Genomic DNA, 22,729 nt, shown 5'->3' on the forward strand with positions numbered 1-22,729 from the left:
CTATGGTTCTAACGATTAGCTTAGCCTTACACTACCCTTTCCAAAACCAGTTCCACTGAAAGGTGGCAGCAGCTACAACAAAAACTGTCGGACCGGGCTTCAAACCACTTCCACTATCGAGGTATTGTAGCAGAGATTTGTCATTTACTTTAAAAGCTAAACAAAAAGATTTTACCTCAACTCCACCTGTCCTGGAACGACAGACACCCTCCTCGTTAGGTGGAGATTGACCTTTCACCAGGGCTGGCAGTGTTTTGGTATTTTATTAGGATCCCCATTAGCTGTTGCGAAAGCAACCTGCGCTTCACTGGGAAAGCCATCATCACCCATGCAGACAAAGTGTGGGGCAGACTTTACATTGGAGACCAGTAAGTGCAGTGACAATACCTGTCCTTTTTATATTGGTTGACTGGAAAATATGGTCAGGAAAAATGGACAAGAATTGATCCACAAAGATTAATCCAAGGCATGTTTTGGACAAGGCTCAGGTGTGAGGAGAGCGGAATGTAAATCTTTTTTTAAGCGCTTGGGCCCTAAAGTAACATGCACTCTAAAGCAGAGTTATGTATCGTGAAAGTGCATAGGCCAATCTGGTCACTGTTCCCAAAGTGGACGTCAGCAGTGTGAATTCTGTATTAATATCAGATTGTATAAGAGCAAATAACTGGCAATCTCTATATAGATCTAGCATCAACTCCAGGCTTCAGTGTCCAGAACTGAGTTTCTACACAGCCCTGGATATGACTTGTCCATTGTAGACCGTATTTATTTGTTTATTCTAGACCTGTCCTCAACATGTATAAATATCTACAGTATTTTCATAGTTGTGCAATATGTTTTTTAATAAACTTGAAACTTGTGGTTTTCATAAGGACAGTGCTATGAACGTCACCCAGCTGGCAAACCATCGTGTCACCCATGTCTTGAACGCAGACCACAGTAAATGACGAGAAGGGGCGGAGACATACCAGGGCACGAGCATCAAGTACCTTGGCATCGAGGCCCACAACTCCTGTCAATTTTACATGATTGTCAACTTCCAGACTGCGCTGAATTCACACACTGGGACCTCCGGGTTCAGCAAAGTGGAACGTTGCAAAATTTGTGAGTTCAATAGTGATACTCCATCTATCATTGTAAGTACTAGCTTGTTACAGAGTAAGAAGTTGTTACATTGGGGAATGCCTGTATAGTAAGTGTGATATGGCCAAGTGTATGATGAAATGTACATTAAAGAGTTGTTTCCGTCGCCAACATGACATTTCTATCTGCAACGCACTGAAAGGTCAAACTAAAAGGAGGCAAACGTTTCCAGAGGAGAAGTGAACACACTGTGCTTAGTGTGCAAAATCCATGTTCTTTCCGATTCTGATTAAACAGCATGATCATTACACATGTGCACCTTGTGCTGGGGACAATAAAAGGCCAGATGTCTCAAGTTTTAAGGGAGCGTGCAATTGGCATGCTGACGGCAGGAATGTGCACCAGAGATGTTGCCAGAGAATTGAATGTTCATTTCTCTACCATAAGCCGCCTCCAACGTCATCTTAGACAATTTGGCAGTAAGTCCAACTGGCCTCACAACCCCAGACCACGAGTATGGCGTTGTGTGGGTGAGCGGTTTGCTGATGTCAACGTTGTGAACAGAGTGCCCCACTGTGGCGGTAAGGTTATGGTATGGGCAGACATAAGCTACGGACAACGAACACAATTGTATTTTATCGATGGCAATTTGAATGCAGGGTAGCCTAGTGGTTAGAGCGTTGGACTAGTAACCGGAAGGTTGCGAGTTCAAACCCCCGAGCTGACAAGGTACAAATCTGTCGTTCTGCCCCTGAACAGGCAGTTAACCCACTGTTCCCAGGCCGTCATTGAAAATAAGAATTTGTTCTTAACTGACTTGCCTGGTTAAATAAAGGTAAAAAAAAAAAAAAAAAAAAAAAAAATGCACAGAAATACTGTAACGAGATCCTCAGGCCCATTGTGAGGCCCATTTCTTTTAAGGTATCTGTGACCAACACACGCATATCTGTATTCCCAGTCATGTGAACTCTATAGATTAGGGCCTAATGAATTTATTTCAGTTGTCTGATTTCCTCATATGTAACTCAGTAAAATCTTTGACATTGCTGCATGTTGTGTTTATAGTTCTGTGCAGTATAGATCCCAGTATTCAAAGTTCAGCAGAGAAAGTTATTATTTTCCTAACACTGTCTGGCTGTAGAATTATTTGTACATTTAATCAAATTTCAATCAAATATATTTATAAAGCCATTTTTATATCAGTAGATGTCACAAAGTGCTTTACAGAAACTCAACCTAAAAAACCCATTCAGCAAGCAATGCACTGTGGCTAGGAAAAACTTCCTAGAAAGGCAGAAACTTGGACAGGAACCAGGCTCTGATGGCTGTACCAGGTGGAGATAGTACATGGCCATTAAGGCCAGATTGTTCTTCAAGATGTTCAAACGATCATAGATGACCAGCGGGGTCATTCAGAGGTCGAGACAGCAGATGCAGTAGAGTGAGAGTCAAAAACACGACTGGTGAACAAGTCAGGGTTCCATAGCAAAAGGCAGAACAGTTGAACCTCCCTTTAGAGGTCTGAGACATCACTGATGGTTTGGAGGTCTGAGAAATCTGTCTTATAGGGAAGTCAATCAAAATATGAAAGGGAGGGTGAAAAGCTTCAAGTTCCTCGGCGTGCACATCACTGACAACCTGTACCCTGCTCTGAACTTTAGTCACTGTTACTAGCTGGCTACCACCCGGTATTCAGCCCTGCACTTTAGAGACTGCTGCCCTATGTACATAGTCATTGAGAGCTGGTCACTTTAATAATGTTTACATACTGTTTTACCCACTTCATATTAGAGCCCTTTACGGGCATGCCCGCAAGGTTCAGGCCCTACCCTACCTAGGCCCAATTTGCTTCTGCTAAATGTAAGACCTGGAATGACCAAAATCAAAAATAACTTCCTCTGTTGGAGAGGAGCAGCTAATGGCGGCCCTGAGTCTGTGAGTATCCATAGCAATGGCTCCGCTTGGGCTGCTCTGCTCAATAAAGAGACGAGAGAGCTGTTAGCTACTTTTCGTCACTCAACTCCGACAAAATTTAAGGAACCTTATTATTTTCTGTGAAATAATCTCTCCTGTCTTATATTTGATGAGGTTGAAGCTCGTTTGACACAATGTTATGATCTTAGTCAGATATGACTGTACTGCATAGCAGAGCACGAGCAAATGGCTCAGCTTCAAAATGTTTATGAACAATTTAGTGATACCCAAGCCCTGACCATACCCTAGTTATTGATGAAAAACAGGCCCTACCCGGTCCTAACCCTATGTATAATGTCGGGGCCGATCGGGCTTGGGTCGGGTATTGCAGCAGACAACCACATCGGGTTCCACCCCTATCTGGTATAAACAAGAAGAAGCGGTCATCAACCCTGGACAATTAAGGAGGGGAGAAACATTGCCTGGAACATGACAGCGATTTCAGTTTACTTGAGTGGCCTGCGCATTCCCCAGACCTCAACCCAATAGCAGATCTTTGGGAAGAGATGGAAAGGACTGCTCACAGCATGAATGTACCGCCATCCAATCTGCCATCGCTTCAACATGGACCAACATCCCTGTGGAACTTTTCCGACACCTTGTAGAATTCCCCAAAGAATTTAAGGAAATTCTGGTGGCAAAGTATCCTGTAATAGATGGGTATACCTAAAAAACTGTCCACTGAGTGTATACTAAGTATACCAAACACCTTCCTAATATTGAGTTGCAGCCCCACCTTTTGCCCTCAGAGCAGCTTCAATTATTTGCGGCACGGACTCTACAAGGTGTCGAAAGCGTTCCAGAGGGATGCTGGCCCATGTTGATTTCAATGCGTCCCACAGTTGTATCAAGTTGACTGAATGTCCTTTGTGTGGTGGACCATTTTTGACATACACAGGAAACTGTTGAGCTTGAGCAATCCAGCAGCATTGTAGTTCTTGACACAAACCGGTGCACCGGGCACCTACTACCATACCCCATTCAAAGGAACTTAAATCTTTTGCCTTGCCCATTCACCCCCTGAATGGCACACATACACAATCCATGTCTCAATTGTCGCAAGGCTTACAAATCCTTCTTTAACCTGTATCCTCCCCTTTATCTACACTGATTTGAAGTGGATTTTAACAAGTGACATCAGTAAGGGATCATAGCTTTCACCTGGATTCACCTGGTCCGTCTGTCATATAAAGAGCAGGTGTCCTTAATGTTTTGTATACCAGTGTATATTTATATTCTGACATTGCTCGTTCTAATATTTCTTGATTCCTTTTTTTCCCGTCTATTGTTAGGTATTACTGTACTGTTGGAGCTAGGAACATAAGCATTTTGCTACACCCACAATAACATCTGCGTGCCCATCAGGCACCACTCTACTTCCACCAATATAAAGTTATATGCATTCATACTCACTGTTGAAACCACAAAGAGGAATTCGGCCATTTTGTACCCCAAACTTTGTCTCCCAAGACGTCTATACCAATATTACATCAAAATAACTGGTTGAACATTAGCAGCCCGTAGCTGTGCATGGCTGATCATCCAAAATGTGATTTCTCAAAACTTAACCTTTACAGCTTTCCATCAGTGCCTGTTCTCCTCTCCAACAAGTAGAAATATCCTGTATTTTGTTTTTATGTGATTTCAAACCAAATGTATCTGATATAGAAGGATCTTTCGTAGATTCCTAAAGATTGGAAAGCAGCCACGGTCATCCCCCTCTTCAAAGGAGGAGGCAATCTAGACCCGAAATGTTACAGACCTATATCCATCCTGCCCTGCCTTTCTAAAGTCTTTGAAAGCCAAGTTAATAAACAGATCACTGACCATTTCGAATCCCACTGTACCTTCTCCACTATGCAATCTGGTTTCCGAGCTGGTTACGGGTGCACCTCAGCCACGCTCAAGGTCCAAAACAATATCATAACCGCCATTGATTAAAGACAGTACTGTACAGCCGTCTTCATCGACCTGGCCAAGGCTTTCGACTCTGTCAATCACCATATTCTTATTGGCAGACTCAACAGCCTTGGTTTCTCAAATGACTGCCTCGCTTGGTTCACTAACTACTTCTCAGATAGAGTTCAGTGTGTCAAATTTGAGGGCCTGTTTTCCGGACCTCTGGCAGTCTCTATGGGGGTGCCACAGGGTTCAATTCTGGGCCGACTCTCCAGCAAGTATATCTCACTGGTCATTACCAAAGTCAACACCTACTTTGGTTGCCTTTCCTTCCAGTTCTCTGCTGCCAATGACTGGAATTAATTGCAAAAATCACTGAAGTTGGAGGCATATCTCCCTCACTAACTTTAAGCGTCAGCTGTCAGAGCAGCTTACCGATCGCTGCAGCTGTGCACAGCCCATCTGTAAATAGCCCATCCAGCCAACCAACTACTTACCTCATCCCCATATTTGTTTTTCTGCTCTTTTGCACAACAGTATATCTACTTGCACATCCTCATCTGCACATATATCACTCCATTGTAAATTGCTCAATTGTAATTACTTCTCCACTATTGTCCTATTTTATTGCCTTACCTCCTTACTTAATTTGCACACACACACATATTCCATTGTGTAACTCTGTGTTGTTTTTCCCGCAATGCTTTGCTTTGTCTTGCCAGGTCGCAGTTGTAAATGAGAACTTGTTCTCACCTGGCCTACCTGGTTAAATAAAGGTGAAAAAAACATTGGATTGATCTATCCTGCAGCCTGCTGTTCATCGGAGGTTCATAAAATCTGTAGATGTCAGACTTTGCCAGGGTGGCAGAGATCTTTTACATGTCAGAGGCGCTGCTGAGCAAAGCTGGCTTGTCTGTCTAATGCTCTTTTTGCCTCTTTGTCCATTTTGATTGTCTGTCTGTTTACCATCAGTAAACATCTTACATGCTCCAAACACTCTTTAATAGACGTATGTGTTCTCTTGTTTCAGACCAATGAGGAAGGAGATTGTCTGTGGATGCAGCCGTTGACTTTTCTGATGGCCATAGAGAACCTGCTGACCAAAACCACAGCTGAGAAGATGGCCCTGCCCCTGAACCTCACCACAGGTATGGCCCAGTCCTTTCACACCTCTATAGGGGAGTCAAGTTCTAGGAATAAGGTCAAGGATACGGTTTGGGACTGGGTCTGAAGACTTCCACATACTGCACATTCTAAAATCCACCACTAGAGGGCAGGGAATACAAGCTTCAAGTTTTAGAGATGCTTCTGATCAAGACAGAATTTTAGTGAAGCTCTTGAGTTAAACTACACCCTGACAACTCCCAACACTCATTGCAAAACAGTTTCCATCTTCATAAAGTGCATTTATGCTTCTTCTGGGCTGATTCGAGAGGACTGATGAATTCTCTCCCCATGGTTGCAATTAAAAAACTATATTTGAATGTCTTGTTCCCCTTTCCCCGCGGAGGCCCATTCCAGTCGAATGTACAAGGGGTTCCCCAGTGATGTCAGATAGGAATTATCCCAAGAAGCTTTAACAGAGAATGTTCACCATTATGGAGTGACCATGAAGGTGTAATCAGACTTTAAATTAATAATTTTTCTTAATATCTCTTTTGAATACAATATGACTGGTTTTGACTATCAACTCCCTTGCTTATGGCCTTTTCTTACAGACATTCAAGGAAAATGAGTACCTGCAACATTTCTTGTCCCACAAACAAGGCTAAGAATGGTGCCATCTTTGTCTCAACCATGGAAGGGAATCAACTACAAGTACAACTACAGTTTTTTAAATAGGCCTTTAACAGATCATACATAGTTGTTTTTTTAGATAAAGCAATGTAAATCAATGTGGGCTGCATAATCTGTACGAACTATGCTGCACAAAGTAATTGTTAGTATCACAATATTATAATAGTTTTATAATAGTTGTAGTGGAAATTTCCTGTATTTACCAAATCATGACAGCAAACCACACACAAGTCAGAGTTATCATAAAGTCCATCTTTAATTATATGAGCTCCATCACAACCCTGTGACTCTCAGATCAATTCAGTGTCTATAAATTAATTCTCTGAGAGTCCTTACAAAACAGTTCTTAGTATCATTTATAGCCAAGACACACGCATCTCAACTCACATGACGAATAACAGATCTTAGGAACATTACAAAGGAAGACTTTACTTGAGAGAGGAGTATTCCATAGCCAGACAGCATTAGCTATAAATTATCGTTCAGTTTGCTCTCCTAAAACGAGGTTCTACTTCTCGTTCTTGGTACAACATAGTACCAAGACATTAGGATATATATCAATTGTCATTTTAGACACTCCCATTCTGGACAAGCTCACGGAGACACAGTGACTGGCACACAGACATTGTGGAGCCAAGAGATAATTGGTTCCCCCCTCAATCATCCATTCACATGGTTTAAAAGATGTTGTAAAGGCAGGTCCTCACCAGACATCACCGGCAACAACGTCGCCTTTGGGCACAAACCCACCGTCGCTGGACCAGACAGGACTGACAAAAAGTGCTCTTCACTGATGAGCCACGGTTTTGTCTCACCAGGGGTGATGGTCGGATTTGCGTTTATCGTCAAAGTAATGAGCGTTACACAGAGGCCTGTACTCTGGAGCGGGATCGATTTGGAGGTGGAGGGTCCGTCATGGTCTGGGGCGGTGTGTCACAGCATCATCGGACTGAGCTTGTTGTCATTGGAGGCAATCTCAATGCTGTGTGTTACAGGGAAGACATCCTCCTCCCTCATGTGGTACCCTTCCGCAAGGCTCATCCTGACAGCATGACAATGCCACCAGCCATACTGCTCGTTCTGTGCGTGATTTCCTGCGAGACATGAATGTCAGTGTTCTGCCATGGCCAGCAAAAAGCCTGGATCTCAATCCCATCGAGTACGTCTGGGACCTGTTGGATCGGAGGGTGAGGGCTAGGGCCATTACCCCCAGAAATGTCCGGGAATTTGCAGATGCCTTGGTGAGAGTGGGATAACATCTCACAGAAAGAACTGGGATCTATTGCAGTCCATGAGGAGATGCACTGCAGTACTTAATGCAGCTGGTGGTCACACCAGATGCTGACTGTTACTTTTGATTTTGTCCCCCCCCTTTGTTCAGGGACACATTATTCCATTTCTGTTAGTCACATGTCTGTGGAACTTGTTCAGTTTATGTCTCAGTTGTTGAATCTTTTTATGTTCATACAAATATTTACACATGTTAAGTTTGCTGAAAATAAACGCAGTTGACAGTGAGAGGACGTTTCTTCTTTTTAGTTTTAGTTTAGTTTTAGAAGTGTCTATGGAAATGGTTATTTTTTATTTCACTTTTGTAATATCTGCATAATTGCACCGCATGAAAATATGATTTTCCTGTAGGCTATATGAAGCCCTAGCCTCAGAACTTCACTCACTGCATGGTGGTTTGTGTACTTTGTCATGAGATTGCTGTCGGCAGTAATTGATCTTAATGTTATGATTGCAACCTTCTCACACAATCTTATAACATTGCTGCGATCCCGTCACAACACAACGACGCCAACAGCCGGGGTTCCAACCGTGGTTCCCAACTGGACCAGGGCATGTAGCGATTGGACCATCTTGATGTCTATCGCGTTTGGGGGGGGGGGGGACGCTTGGCAATATATAGCCTATTTAATTGAACTGGAGAAGGTTGGAATTTATTTTCGTAGATGGCAACAACACCATCTCAATGATGAACTGCCGCGTAATTGAACCTTTTTTTTTTACGCCAACAACATTACAGATAGCCGGGATTTAGCGCAATAATGTGTTTTTATTGGATCTAGGTTAAATTGTCACTTTTTGCCTGAATACCGAATCATAAGGTGATTTGAAAACAGCCAACTGCAGATACTACGGATAGGCCCCACCGCCACTTGGTAATACAAACCGTTTGTTGATGAACACGAATCCATTCTCATCCAGAACCACCTCCTGTGCATTAATGCACCCGTTTCAGTGGTGTAACGGTGAGCGTTAATTTCATCATGGAGCCTATCACTGGGCATCTGATGTTGACCGAAGTCTGTGTTTAATGCGAAGACCTAGGTATGCCACAATTATTTCAAGGGTTTATTAGACTATTTTGTAAAATCAGAAAATAAACTGCATTCTATTTGGGGTAGATATTTTGATTTGACAATAATTAATGAGATTGCAATATTCTTTTGTAATACAAGGCACTGTCGTGTAAAAAAAATAATTAGCCTACATGCAGGGGCGCCATTTCAGCTAAACCTATTGTATGGCAAAGTGATGGAAATTGTATAAAATTTAAGGTAATTTACTGCATTTCTACGCAATTAAAACTGGAACAAAATGTACTCCAACCTTGTTGCTGTAGTTTCATTCACCTCAGTCAATAGGGGATGTAACATTCTACAAACACATGTCATACAAAAATTAGCTGCTTACGCACCAGCTCAACCTTGGGATTAAAACTAGTTTAGTTTCCTGTCAAATCAAACAGCAGTTAGCTAGCTAGAATAAGTTACACTGTTCCCAGGAACTGTGTAGATGCGCCCCCCCCCCCCCCCCCCCCCAGTTTATTTTAAAAAGCAAGCAAGTATAGTGTAGAGAATCATTGTACCATTTTAAATCGCTGTGAAATATATTTTCCATAACCAAAGATATTGTATTTTCAGCTGTTTGAAGCTGGTGAACAAATCCAAAAGTTAAAGATGCAAGAATGAAATGTAAGAATGGAAAGCATAGAAATAGCACACAGAACAGATCTACTGCTTCTTAGACTTGCTTTCCATGAGAATGACACAGTGGCGGTCAGTGCCATTTAAGGTGAGGGAGGATGATTTTTCTTTTCATGAGCATGGCCTTATTTCTATTACAGCATATTGGATTGCTCTCATTCACCCAGTTCAATGTAACAGCGATAGGTTTAGGCTACTACATAAGTTTACAATGTAGGTGCACACAGGTCGACAGACAAACAAATTTGAAGGCACAGACAGTTACGCATGGACAAACCGTGACATTCAATACCGCCTTGCACACTCTTGCCTGCTTCTGGCTGATATAGGGTGTAATCATTAGTCCAACAGTTGCAAACAAGCTTTTATTGGACAAATTCAGGTATTTTTATCCCTGTTTTGTTCCGTTTGCTTCTGTTTAATTTTTTTTTTATTACTAGAATCGGCAGAATGAATACACCCCTGATCAAGCGTAAACACAGTTCACTTTCCTAGCAGCCATGTTGTATTCCTTGTCGCATCTATGCACTCTCCTCCTCTCACCTCTTACTTTCACTGGTGGACTTTGATGCACAACACATCAGCTGTATGTGACCAGGTAAAAAAAACAATGTTTCAAGCCAAACCGCTACACACAGCCTACATCATTGTCACCATATTTGATAAAGTAACGTCATAGTCAGCATAGCTAATATAACAGACATGCTAGTAAACTTGCTACAATCTTGCAGTAACGTTAGTATACAGTCAATAAACAGTTACACCAGCGGGCCCCGGTGGCAATGCATTAGCTTACCTTGAATTGGAAGAGCTCAAGTGTTGTGTTAGCTAGTTAGCTAACATAGCATCCATCTATTTGAGCAGGGTGTTTCAGAAGGCTAAACTAGCTAGCTGCATTTGCTAGCTAAGTAAGTGAAAGTGGAAAAAAATGACTTTCTCTCTTGTCTCTACTTTTTGGAAGAAATTTGTTTGTTTAAAGTTGTTCAACTATTGTCTTTCTCTGAGTCAACTATTCACCACATGGTATACACTGCAGTGCTAGCTAGCTGTAGTTTATGCTTTCAGTACTAGATTAATTCTCTGAAACTGATTGGGTAGACAACATGTCAGTTTATGCTGAAAGAGCTCTGATAGGTTGGAGGACGTCCTCCGGAAGTTACTGTGTAAGTCTATGGAAGGGGGGGGGTGTATTGAAGTCAATGTATCCAGAGGAGGACGGAATCTAGCTGTCCTCTGGCTACACCATGGCGCAACTCTACAGAGTGCTGTTGAGGCTACTGAAGACCTTCTTTGCAAAATAATGTGTTTTAATCAATTATTTAGTGGTGATTATATTTAGTATATTTTTTAAATGTTTTACAATTAAAAATTGTATGAAATTCACTGAGGGGGATGGTCCTCCCATTCCTTCTCTGAGGAGCCTCCACTGGAATGACTGATCTATAACGCAGATTTCTATGTGTATTTGGTCAGGTCCCACAAAAGGTTAAATATTGCAGCTCTAAACTGGTAGTCATTTTACATGTTTAATCTATCCATCAATTATTTATTCACACACTCATTATATTTATGCAGTGCACTTGCTATCGACTAAAGCTCTTAGGGGGCCACTCAAGTTGGGTTTGACATGCTATTGCTTTTTCAATAATTAACCCCTTTATTATTTGTCATGTAATCTAATTGCTTTCTTATTAATGCTGTTTGCTTGCTTGTTCATGATCCTTGCCATAGCGCTGCAACTTTCATGTAATCTCCTTGATGTTTTAAGAAATAACTGTGGTGAAATTCAAAGTGGTTTGGTTGGAGAATGAAGATGCTTGGAATTCACACCTTTTCTTCAGACTCTCAGTGGTCCGTCCAGTGTTTGGCTAGTTCAAGTATTATTACATTTTTTACATAAAATTAGCTTTCTAATTTTTATCATTTATAAAATATACAACTATATATTGGTGTGCACATGTTATTCTGAGATATCTTGACTTGGACTGAATGTCAATGCCTAGTTGACCATTTAAAAAAATATTTTTTTTTCCATGATTCTCGTGTAAAGGCTCCATCAGGGTGCACACTAATAAAATGTATGTCAGGCTTGTTTGGTCTGCTCTGAATATCATGCCAAACACTCCTGACAATATCAGTTGTTTCCCATGGACTTGACATGACTTTTCATGACATTTACTGATTGAATTCCTGGAGGCGAATCCCCACACTCAGTAAGAGCTCCACACGGGGTACACAGCAAGAGAGAAGTCAGAGGATGTTGAGTTTGGGATCATCCAGACTAGTACTGGATCTCCAGAGCCATAATAACATGACAATGACAAAGGAGCTGGAAGTGGAAACAGACTGGCACAGAGGCTAGTATATCCTCATTCTGTAGGTCAGGAGATTAGAATGACATACAACGACAGGCCTACAATGCATCTGTGCACAACATGTTACATACGATAGGATACAGAAAGAAACACATGCTATTAAATTGGCTGATACCGTTACACATAGCCACTAGTATTCACCATCAGTAAATGAAATATGTGACTGTATACAGCTGGTATAGAAATTCTAACATGCCCCCTACAGTGCCTTGCGAAAGTATTCGCCCCCCGTGAACTTTGCAACCTTTTGCCACATTTCAGGCTTCAAACATAAAGATATAAAACTGTATTTTTTTGTGAAGAATCAACAACAAGTGGGACACAATCATGAAGTGGAACGACATTTATTGGATATTTCAAACTTTTTTAACAAATCAAAAACTGAAAAATTGGGCGTGCAAAATTATTCAGCCCCTTTACTTTCAGTGCAGCAAACTCTCTCCAGAAGTTCAGTGAGGATCTCTGAATGATCCAATGTTGACCTAAATGACTAATGATGATAAATACAATCCACCTGTGTGTAATCAAGTCTCCGTATAAATGCACCTGCACTGTGATAGTCTCAGAGGTCCGTTAAAAGCGCAGAGAGCATCATGAAGAACAAGGAACACACCAGGCAGGTCCGAGATACTGTTGTGAAGAAGTTTAAAGCTGGATTTGGATACAAAAAGATTTCCCAAGCTTTAAACATCCCAAGGAGCACTGTGCAAGCGATAATATTGAAATGGAAGGAGTATCAGATCACTGCAAATCTACCAAGACCTGGCCGTCCCTCTAAACTTTCAGCTCATACAAGGAGAAGACTGATCAGAGATGCAGCCAAGAGGCCCATGATCACTCTGGATGAACTGCAGAGATCTACAGCTGAGGTGGGAGACTCTGTCCATAGGACAACAATCAGTCATATATTGCACAAATCTGGCCTTTATGGAAGAGTGGCAAGAAGAAAGCCATTTCTTAAAGATATCCATAAAAAGTGTCGTTTCAAGTTTGCCACAAGCCACCTGGGAGACACACCAAACATGTGGAAGAAGGTGCTCTGGTCAGATGAAACCAAAATTGAACTTTTTGGCAACAATGCAAAACGTTATGTTCGGCGTAAAAGCAACACAGCTGAACACACCATCCCCACTGTCAAACATGGTGGTGGCAGCATCATGGTTTGGGCCTGCTTTTCTTCAGCAGGGACAGGGAAGATGGTTAAAATTGATGGGAAGATGGATGGAGCCAAATACAGGACCATTCTGGAAGAAAACCTGATGGAGTCTGCAAAAGACCTGAGACTGGGACGGAGATTTGTCTTCCAACAAGACAATGATCCAAAACATAAAGCAAAATCTACAATGGAATGGTTCAAAAATAAACATATCCAGGTGTTTGAATGGCCAAGTCAAAGTCCAGACCTGAATCCAATCGAGAATCTGTGGAAAGAACTGAAAACTGCTGTTCACAAATGCTCTCCATCCAACCTCACTGAGCTCAAGCTGTTTTGCAAGGAGGAATGAGAAAAAATGTCAGTCTCTCGATGTGCAAAACTGATAGAGACATACCCCAAGCGACTTACAGCTGTAATCGCAGCAAAAGGTGGCGCTACAAAGTATTAACTTAAGGTGGCTGAATAATTTTGCACGCCCAATTTTTCTATTTTTGATTTGTTAAAAAAGTTAGAAATATCCAATAAATGTCGTTCCACTTCATGATTGTGTCCCACTTGTTGTTGATTCTTCACAAAAAAATACAGTTTTATATCTTTATGTTTGAAGCCTGAAATGTGGCAAAAGGTCGCAAAGTTCAAGGGGGCCGAATACGTTCGCAAGGCACTGTAAATGAGAATAGTTATGATCGTAAGATTTCTAAGAGCAGGTCCAGAGGAACCATGGAACTTTGGCATCCACCATGTGTCTATGCGTGTGTCTGTATAGTGTCTAACGTTTCCTCTACACAGACCGACCTGCGTTTGGTTATTGGTGTTTGTTGTCGTCCGTTTATTTTTTCTTGAAAACCAGCAGCACAGATGAGTGCTTGTGTTCATATGAGCTGATTAATACTTGGATAGAAGCTTTGATTGTAGAATGAGGCAGCGGTACAGACTTGGTGTCAGTGTAGTTCTTAAACCTCTCATTCAATGTACTACCCAGTACCCCGTTTATGAAAATGTTATTGGTGTCTTGCACACTTATGGCTCATTGAGAAATCCGCTCAGTTCAGAGTGAGGACATTAGGGGCCAACTAGGGCACAGTTCAAGATTTAGAATGTTAGAATAGAGGAGTAGTTCTGGATTGTTGGAGCAGGGGGACAGTTTTAGAATGAGACTGTTAAAGCAGAGTTCACTCTGCATCCGCTGGCTCTGGTGCCATGGCAATGGGGTGCCTCTGGAGAGTGGCAAAATAGGTCATTGGTCATGGGGGGCTCCTCTCATAAAACAGTCATTTAGTTAGTGTGTACACACACACACACACACACACACACACACACACAGAGAGGCATTCATATATGACCCATATTCAAGTCTGCAGAGGAGACACAAGTGATGTTATCAACTGTGAACAGATATGAATACACATACTAGAAGACTGTCTGTAGAGAGCTTTATCTCTCTCTGTCCCTCTCTTTCTCTCTACTTTACTCCCCACCACCCCGCCCTTCATGAAACAACCTCTGATTACACACACACACACACACACACACACACACACACACACACACACACACACACACACACACACACACACACAGAGGGCCATTTCTAATATACATTCCCTAAACAGAGGAATAAGACCTTAGCCCTGTATTCACAGCTTTCTCGCTCGCTCACACACACACACACACACACACACACACACACACACACACACACACACACACACACACACACACACTAATGATATATGCTCTCATTCTCTGTTAATAATGTGTGTGTGTCATCATTATTCATAGAGATGTAATGTATAATGGCTGGGTGAGTCACTTAGTGTCTGTTCAGACCTAGAGCAACCTATAATTATCTCTCCAGTTCATTACTGTTCCCTAACATTCTCCACTCTCCTTTGACATGTCCACTCACGATGAGACTGCTATGACTACACAGAAACATTGCCACGAGACTAACCAAAAACAAAGATAATCAACCTGGTCTCGTTCACGACACTAAGCCTAGTCCACCTAGAGTTCAGCTGTAGAGGAGATACTGGAGCTGGTGTGCGAGTGAGTGAGTGAGTGAGTGAGTGAGTGAGTGAGTGAGTGAGTGAGTGAGTAAGGGAGTGTGTGTGGTGTGTGTGGAGGATTAGACAGACATCACAGTGTCTGGTATGGATTGCTTCCAGCAGAGTCAAGTAATCTGACAGGAGAAAATAAACCTGAAACACCAAGCCTTTCAGTAAATGAAGGATCGCCTCTCATTCTGAGTAAATGAAGCTAAGAGGCATGGGTATTGATTCCAGTCCATAGGGTAGAGAGAGAGATGTCATTGTTGTTTTCTTTCGTTGAAGAGTTAATCGAAATATCAGCGGTCAGTTAGGTCAATTCCAGGAACAAAATGAAATCCCTGATTAACTGCTAAAAACGATTCTGCACACAATTAGGCTGAATGAATATTTGCCTATTACGTGATGTGAAATGAAGTTCAGACTTGCAGGCAGGGGTCATGTGACCTGGCTCACACAAAGACCTCTCTGTCAGCCTGTCTGTGTCTTATTCATTCTCCATGGGTCAACCTTCCTCTCTCCCCCACAGTTACTCCTGTCTTTCCCTTCCTCCTGTCTCACTTACCTACCTCTCACCCCCGCTACCTTTGAGCTGGTCATCGACTGGCTTGAATGCTACATACAGCACACACTTGAGAAGCTGCAGAGAACACACACACACACACATGGGTAGACCAACCTTCTCTGCATGGATTTCATTGGTGATAAGATGGCGCATACAATTATAGTTAAAAAAAATCTCATGACTCTATTTCTATGTAGATGTGTGTCTTTGACAAGCAGGTGTGTCATTAGTGAGGGGTTATTGTGAGGAATGGGGGCATTGTAAAGGTATTTGTGTTTCTGTTAAAGGAAACCCCACTGTAGTGATTAAGTGGGAAAGGCCAGAGCACTTACCGGACAAGCGCACTACATCCTCATTTGTTTTGAGCAAATTTCCTTCATCCTCTTGACATTCATGTATGACAATACTCGTTTTTCATTGTCAGATTGTTTTTTCACTTATTAATATGGTTTATTTTATGGCAAAACAAGAAAGGAATTGAAATGAATCGAGCAGCTTAAATTGCGTTTTTAACAATGACATTATCTTTTCTGTTCTATCAAACGATCCATTGTGAGTCTTAGACATCAGGTTATGCCTTGTATAAAATAGACCAGTTGCCTAGACACCACTGTGTTGTGTATGATCTATGTAGTTATCTAGCAAGTCTCTTAACTTTGCCTCCAACAAAAACTTAGTAGACAAACCTTGTTTCAGTCTGAATGGAACAGCTCACGGTCTACTGTACCGTTGCCTTGGAGTTGGAGATGTCTAGAAACTGTCATGTTTTAGCCATGAACTTTTCCAAGGAGCCGAGATGTGTTTCATTGTCATTTATTTGAGAGACAGTAAGGTGTGTGCGTGTGCGTTTGTCTCTCTCTCTCTGTGTGTGTGTGTGTGTGTGTACCTGTAGTTTCTCTGCTTGACTTGTATCAGAGGCGGACACAGCTGCAGCACTGGCAACCCTGACCCTTAGCTGGGATGGCTGGGTCTTCCCAGTTGTGTGTGCGTAGTTAGTCTAAACCCTGCCTTTATTCCCTCTTCAACATGCCTCTGAACTCTTGGCACTGTACATGTCGCCTCATAATCCTTTTCACTGAGACTGTGCTGAAAGTGCTGCTATGTTCTCTACCCTGTTCTCAACCCTGTTCCCACCCCCTGTGTAGGGTGCTTCTGTGGTCTGGGCCTGGTCTACTCCCGACAAGTCGTCCACCCATGCCAGACATGTACACAGACATTCTGCAGCTGCACAAAGTGGTCCACATGCTCAGCTCTGTGGTACCTTTTCATAGCGAGAGAGAGAGAGAGAGAGAGAGAGAGAGAGAGGTGACAAGGACACCAAGTGAATACAGGGGTGAGGGGAGAGAGAGAGAGAGAGAGAGTGAGTGAGTGAGAAAGAGAGATATTTTATTCTGTTGACAATGAACTCTGATTTTTAAGCTGAGGGGATGATTGTGTCCGAAGGACAGGAAATAAGGCGGCAGGAAGCTAGCTGCCTGCCACAGTGTAAGGACCGACGTCACTGGAGCAAGGGGAGCAGGGTTCAACATAATGGTATTGTATATTCTGTATTGTTTAATGGTGGAAGACTAAAGTATATTTGTGCACAACATTTGAGAGAAATAAACATTTTGTGCGCATGGAAAATTCGGGGATCTTTTATTTCAGCTCATGAAACATGGGACCAACACTTTGTATGTTGCGTTTATATTTTTGTTCAGTATAGTTTGTAGTTCTATACATCAGAGGAGAAAGGGAGGGAGAGAGGGTAGTCAATAGAGAAGTTTTGATAGTGTTATGAAAACTGCGTTAATACTTCTTGAGTAAGTGTGAGCGAGAGACTGTTAATTAACTGCCATTTTGAATATGAACTGACAAGAATTCAAACTGGGTATGTGATTCTCTGTATGGCCTTGTAAATATTTACCTGTCGATAACGAATCACATTGTCAAAGCCAAATTGTTTACCACACACACACAGACACTTTTTCCAACTCAGATCTTGACCATTTCATTAACTGTGTCTGTTATGGTGGTTATTTTGTGGGTCCTTGTTATGGCTGTGTTTTTTACACTTGTATACAGCCCAGCAAAACATGAAAGTAGTTGTTTTGATCAGTTTATTGTTATTGTTGATTACTGCTAACATTGCGCCATATACAACAATGTGAGGATACTTGCTTTATATGCATGGAGTTATCCCAGGCCTAAAATCATGTAGTGAACTGGGGGAAAGGGTGCATGAGGGGTCTTAGATATTTCTCAGGACCTCATTTACCTTAATGGCTAGAGTGTAAAGCCAAACAGTCAAACCACAGGATGCATGGGCCAGTGTTTCAATCGGGAGTTGTCCTTAGGTGGGATGGAATGGCCTTAATGCTATATTCAGGGATTTTATTTGTATTTATTTAACCTTTATTTAACTAGGCAAGTCAGTTAAGAACAAATTCTTATTTGCAATGACGGCCTACCCCGGCCAAACCCTAACCCGGACGACTCTGGCGACTTTTTCTCTCTCGCTCTCTCTCTCTCTTTCTCTCGCTCTCTGCCTCAACCTATCCTTTTTTCTGTCTCCTCTTTCATCCCATACGCCACTCTCTGCCCCTCATTCTCTTGCTCTCTCTCTCTCTCTTGCTTTCTAAACCTGTCCTATCCTGTCTCTTATCTCCTCTGCCCGTGTCACTCTCACAGCAGACGTGTGCTGTCTGCCTGGAAGACTTCAAAGTCAAAGACGAGCTGGGTGTGTTGCCATGCCAACATGCCTTTCACAGGAAGTGAGTACCAAATTAGGAGGCAGGAGGTCAACATCCATTCATTTCTACAGTCAGCGCACAGCTCTTGGGGGTTTTGAATGGAGTGATTTCACTGACATACCAACCGTTATTAAATGTTTCCAGGTCACAGGAAGACAGTACTTGCATGACTAGAGAGATATCTCTGGTAACGATTGCTTTAGGGCAGGGATGGGCAACTCGGATCAATTTCCCTAAAATTTGGAACTCAGTCAGTATCAACATACTGTTTTGAGTTAGAATAGTAGAATACACAAGGTGAAATTTGGTTATGCATCCGCAGTTTTTCTCTTCTTATGTCAGTCACTTACAGTCAGTAAAATTAGCCCATGTCAGCTAACATTTTTTGATTTCTAAGTTAGTTTAGCGGCCAGCTATCTAAACTTGTTATCATGGTTGAATTACCGGCTGGGGGGCCCGCATTAATTTTGTTTCTCAGTCTCACTCAGATATCCTAAAAATGATGTGGGTACGCAGATCCGCAAGCAACTGCGGCCCTTCATAATAAGTTATTTTTTAGCCCCCACTGCCGTCAAAGTTGCCCATCCCTGCTTTAGTGTATCCCATTTCAAGCCCTTTGATGTGAAACATTGTTTTTATTTCTCAGATATTCTCTATTTTTTCTGGGATTCCATTTGTGATGATTAGTTGCAACATTTGTGATGCAATAAATGACACTGAATTTTTCAAATGCACCCTTTGTGATGTCATCAATTAGACTGAATTTTACAGGTGCACCCTGTGTGCAGCCTGGTCTCATAGACTAGACATAATATGTAAATGTAAAACCAGGACACTCAAATTAGTATTATATGTTACGTTTAGTATGGTTACATAAGACAGATGGTTACTTAAGGCAAAAACGAAAGTAGGGTTGTTGGATGGGGGGGATTATAATGCGAACGTCTAGCAACCCGAAGGTTGCAAATTTTAAACTCGTTACGGACTTTTGAATTACGGACTTTTGAACTTTTGAATTTGAGCTAATTAGCAACTTTTCAACTACTTAGCATGTTAGCTAACCCTTCCCCTAACCCTAACGTAACCCTTTTAGCTAACACTTCCCCTAACCTTAACTCTAACTCCTAAACTTAACTGTAACCTTAACCCTAACCCCTAACGCTTAGCCTAGCTAACATTAGCCAGCTTGCTAACTTTAGTCACCTAGCTAGAATTCGTAAAATACGTCTTGCAAATGTGTAACATATAGTAAGTTTTGTATATAGTAAGTTTTGCAAGTTTCGTAACATATAATACAAATTGTAATTAATACGAAATACGTGAAGGACATCCACAAATTAATACTTATCATACTAAAATTGAGTATATTGGATTTACATACATAATAATATAAAATGGAACCAGGTTGCTCTGTGATGTCATTAATTAGACTCAATATTATATATTTATCCTTTGTGATGTCGTTAATTGTACTGACTTTTACAGAAGTATCCTTTGTGATGTCAACAATTAGAATTACTTGTAATGTTTAATAAATTAAACAATTTTGGTGTGTTTCTCAGGTGTCTGGTGAAATGGCTGGAGGTGCGCTGTGTGTGCCCCATGTGTAACAAACCTATCGCAGGACCCCCAGAAAAGTGCCACAGCATAGGAACACTACTGGACGACCTGGTGTAACCATAGCATCCAGCACGGAGGGGGCTCTGCAAGCCGATGTAACCTAGCTCTAACAGGAAGAGAACACTGTTATCTGGTGTAACCTAGCTACCACCTGGAGAGGACTATAAGAACTGCTGTTACCTAGCAACCAACACAGAGCTGCAGACAGGAGTCTACATCACACTCTGTCTAATCTCCTTCCCAGACACTTCCGCCTTAATGCACGAAGAGTCTGGCGGACCAAAGCGTCAAACTTGGCTTTTGTTAGCAAATAGAAAGGCCAGGAGAAACTCCCAGCGCATAGGCATTGGCTTAATCTACCAACCAATCATCTCCAACAGCACCTTCCCCCTTAACCCTCTCTCGTACATGTCTTCCATACGTGTCTTGCCTCCATTTGGAGTCACGCCTCGCAGTCGTGTGATTCGCCCAAATTAAATGATGACAAATACTTTACTCAGTATGGTCACTGTAGAATTCTATGGTCACTCCCACTAAGGCCAACTTTGAATCATTGGTATCCCAGGCTTATTTGCGCTGTGAGCAATAGCATGGGGACGAGGTTACACTCTGTCTGACAGAATATCTCCATACCCACATGTCACTCTTTCTTTCTTTCTCTTTGTCTCTGACTGTCTAACTCTTCCTCTGTCTCTCTTTCCCCTTTCCTCTCACTCACCCTCTCTCTGCTCTTGTCTTTCTGCCACTCTCTGTCTTTATTTCTCCCTCTCTTCTGATGTCTCTATGCTCTTTCTCAACCTTGTCTCTTTCTCTCCCATACTGCCTCAGAGTTGCACGCTAGTTCCAAAGTCAGAAAGAGGGGAAACCTCCAGACTCTCCAGTTGGGAGAGTGGAGGAACAGGCCGGCTGACATGAAGACGAGTGGCACTATCAGAACCATGGGGTTGAGAAAATACACAGTGATGTTCTAATAATGTGCATCACCCTCTCACAATTTCTTTTTTTTGGTTTAATGACTGAAACGTGTTATTTCTTCAGAATGTAGACAACGTTTTGCACTCTAACACTCTGACAGGTTTTTTTTTAAACCTATTACCATTCTACACTACAGCAAATGTAGTTAAAGACTATTCTCAACAACATATTTGTGACTGCGCAGGTGGTTTGGTGAACCATGCTCACATGTTTTAGAACCACCTGAAGACCTGTTTTAGCTCCCAGCATTAACACCTAGGCTTTAGCTCAGGAGTCTGTTGTGGACCTGAGATATGCAGACAGCCTGGTTTTGACACCTAGCCAATCACATCGATGGATTGAGACATCTAAGAAATCAAAGGCACTACACCTGCCGTTTTCTTTCGTATTACTGGTGTAGTAAAACCTGTGACGTGGCTTTCATGAAGCAAAGCGTTCTTCATATTTCAATCAAGTTACAGTAGAGTTTAGAGAGTTTCACTGTTTTTGTGTGATTCTTTCTCAAGAACAACTCAGTCACATGGAATACATTGTATACTTTTTGTATAATATGTTTTTACATTTCTTGACGGTGGCATTCAATGGCTCCTTTTCACACATTTCTGTGGAGTAATCTGTTTTTTTAAACTGTTTTACCAGTCGAACACAGACCAAGTAAACACTGCCTATATTGAGCACAAAAGCACATTAACACTCCGCTATAGTCTCTGTATTAAGAATGGACTGAATCATCCCTTTGTTTGATCACACTTATGTAATGTGTGACTGTGCCAATGAAGTACAGCACTATGTTGACCAGGGGATGAAGAAAATTATAAACCCGGGTAGTTTGAGTCCTGGATGCTGATTGGCTGAAACAGTAGTTCAGCCATGTGTATATCAGACAATATGCCACGGGTATGACGCAAAAATACTTGTTTACTCTTCTAATTATGTTGGTAACCAGTTATTAATAGCAGTAAATGCCCAAGTCCGTTGGGATATTAGAACAAGGAACACTTTTTTCCCCCCTCTCGGACATTGCACCCACGTTAGAACAGCAGAATATGTACTGCAAAGAAATGTTGCACTCTGTTCGAAGCTCTCACCTCCTTTTCATCCACAAAACAAAAACACTAACAAAGGTGCCGGGGCGGACAGTGGCGCTGTTTCCCTGATGCGGATTCCATCTCTAAATATAGCACCCCCTACAGCACCGTCAGAGATTAGCTTTTCCCAACACCAGCCACATTCCATGTTTTTGGTGTGCATCAATAAATATGACTTTAACAAATGGAGGGGTTTCCTCTTTATCTCAGTTTGTTACTTTTCAAGTTGTTTGTGTCTGGACTATGTTGTGTGCGTGTGCATTTGTGTGTGGGAACTGAGCACCACCCTCTGGTAAAACCGAAGAGTAACATCTGAAGTCTTATTTCGGTAGGCCACTTGTGGTGACATGCAGCTCTGCTACTTTCCTATCCTACATGTCATCTCTAAATCTGAATATGTCTTTATTTGAACAAAAACTCTTTT

At 41.9% G+C, this 22,729-nt stretch overlaps 1 protein-coding gene across 1 annotated transcript; it reads left to right on the forward strand.

Annotated features, from left to right (window-relative positions):
* The first annotated feature begins 8,938 nt into the window (after window positions 1-8,938).
* Window positions 8,939-22,490, forward strand: LOC139412373 (RING finger protein 122-like). Its single transcript, XM_071159186.1, has 5 exons — window positions 8,939-9,008; window positions 17,036-17,095; window positions 17,347-17,423; window positions 18,561-18,643; window positions 20,185-22,490. The coding sequence occupies exons 1-5, from the start codon at window positions 8,939-8,941 to the stop codon at window positions 20,297-20,299; spliced, it is 405 nt and encodes a 134-aa protein (XP_071015287.1). The 3' UTR covers window positions 20,300-22,490.
* Window positions 22,491-22,729: the final 239 nt, after the last annotated feature.

This window comes from Oncorhynchus clarkii, chromosome 6 (genome assembly GCF_045791955.1).
Source record: "Oncorhynchus clarkii lewisi isolate Uvic-CL-2024 chromosome 6, UVic_Ocla_1.0, whole genome shotgun sequence".
Classification (NCBI taxonomy): Eukaryota; Metazoa; Chordata; class Actinopteri; order Salmoniformes; family Salmonidae; genus Oncorhynchus; species Oncorhynchus clarkii.

Excerpts from the sequence above, each read along its gene's own strand:
- LOC139412373 (XM_071159186.1), top strand. The coding sequence starts at position 8,939 with ATGAACACGAATCCATTCTCATCCAGAACCACCTCCTGTGCATTAATG. Across the intron at positions 9,009-17,035 it reads CCCGTTTCAGTGGTGTAACG|GGTGCTTCTGTGGTCTGGGC; the intron begins GTGAGCGTTAAT and ends CCCCCTGTGTAG. Across the intron at positions 17,424-18,560 it reads GAGCAGGGTTCAACATAATG|CAGACGTGTGCTGTCTGCCT; the intron begins GTATTGTATATT and ends TCACTCTCACAG.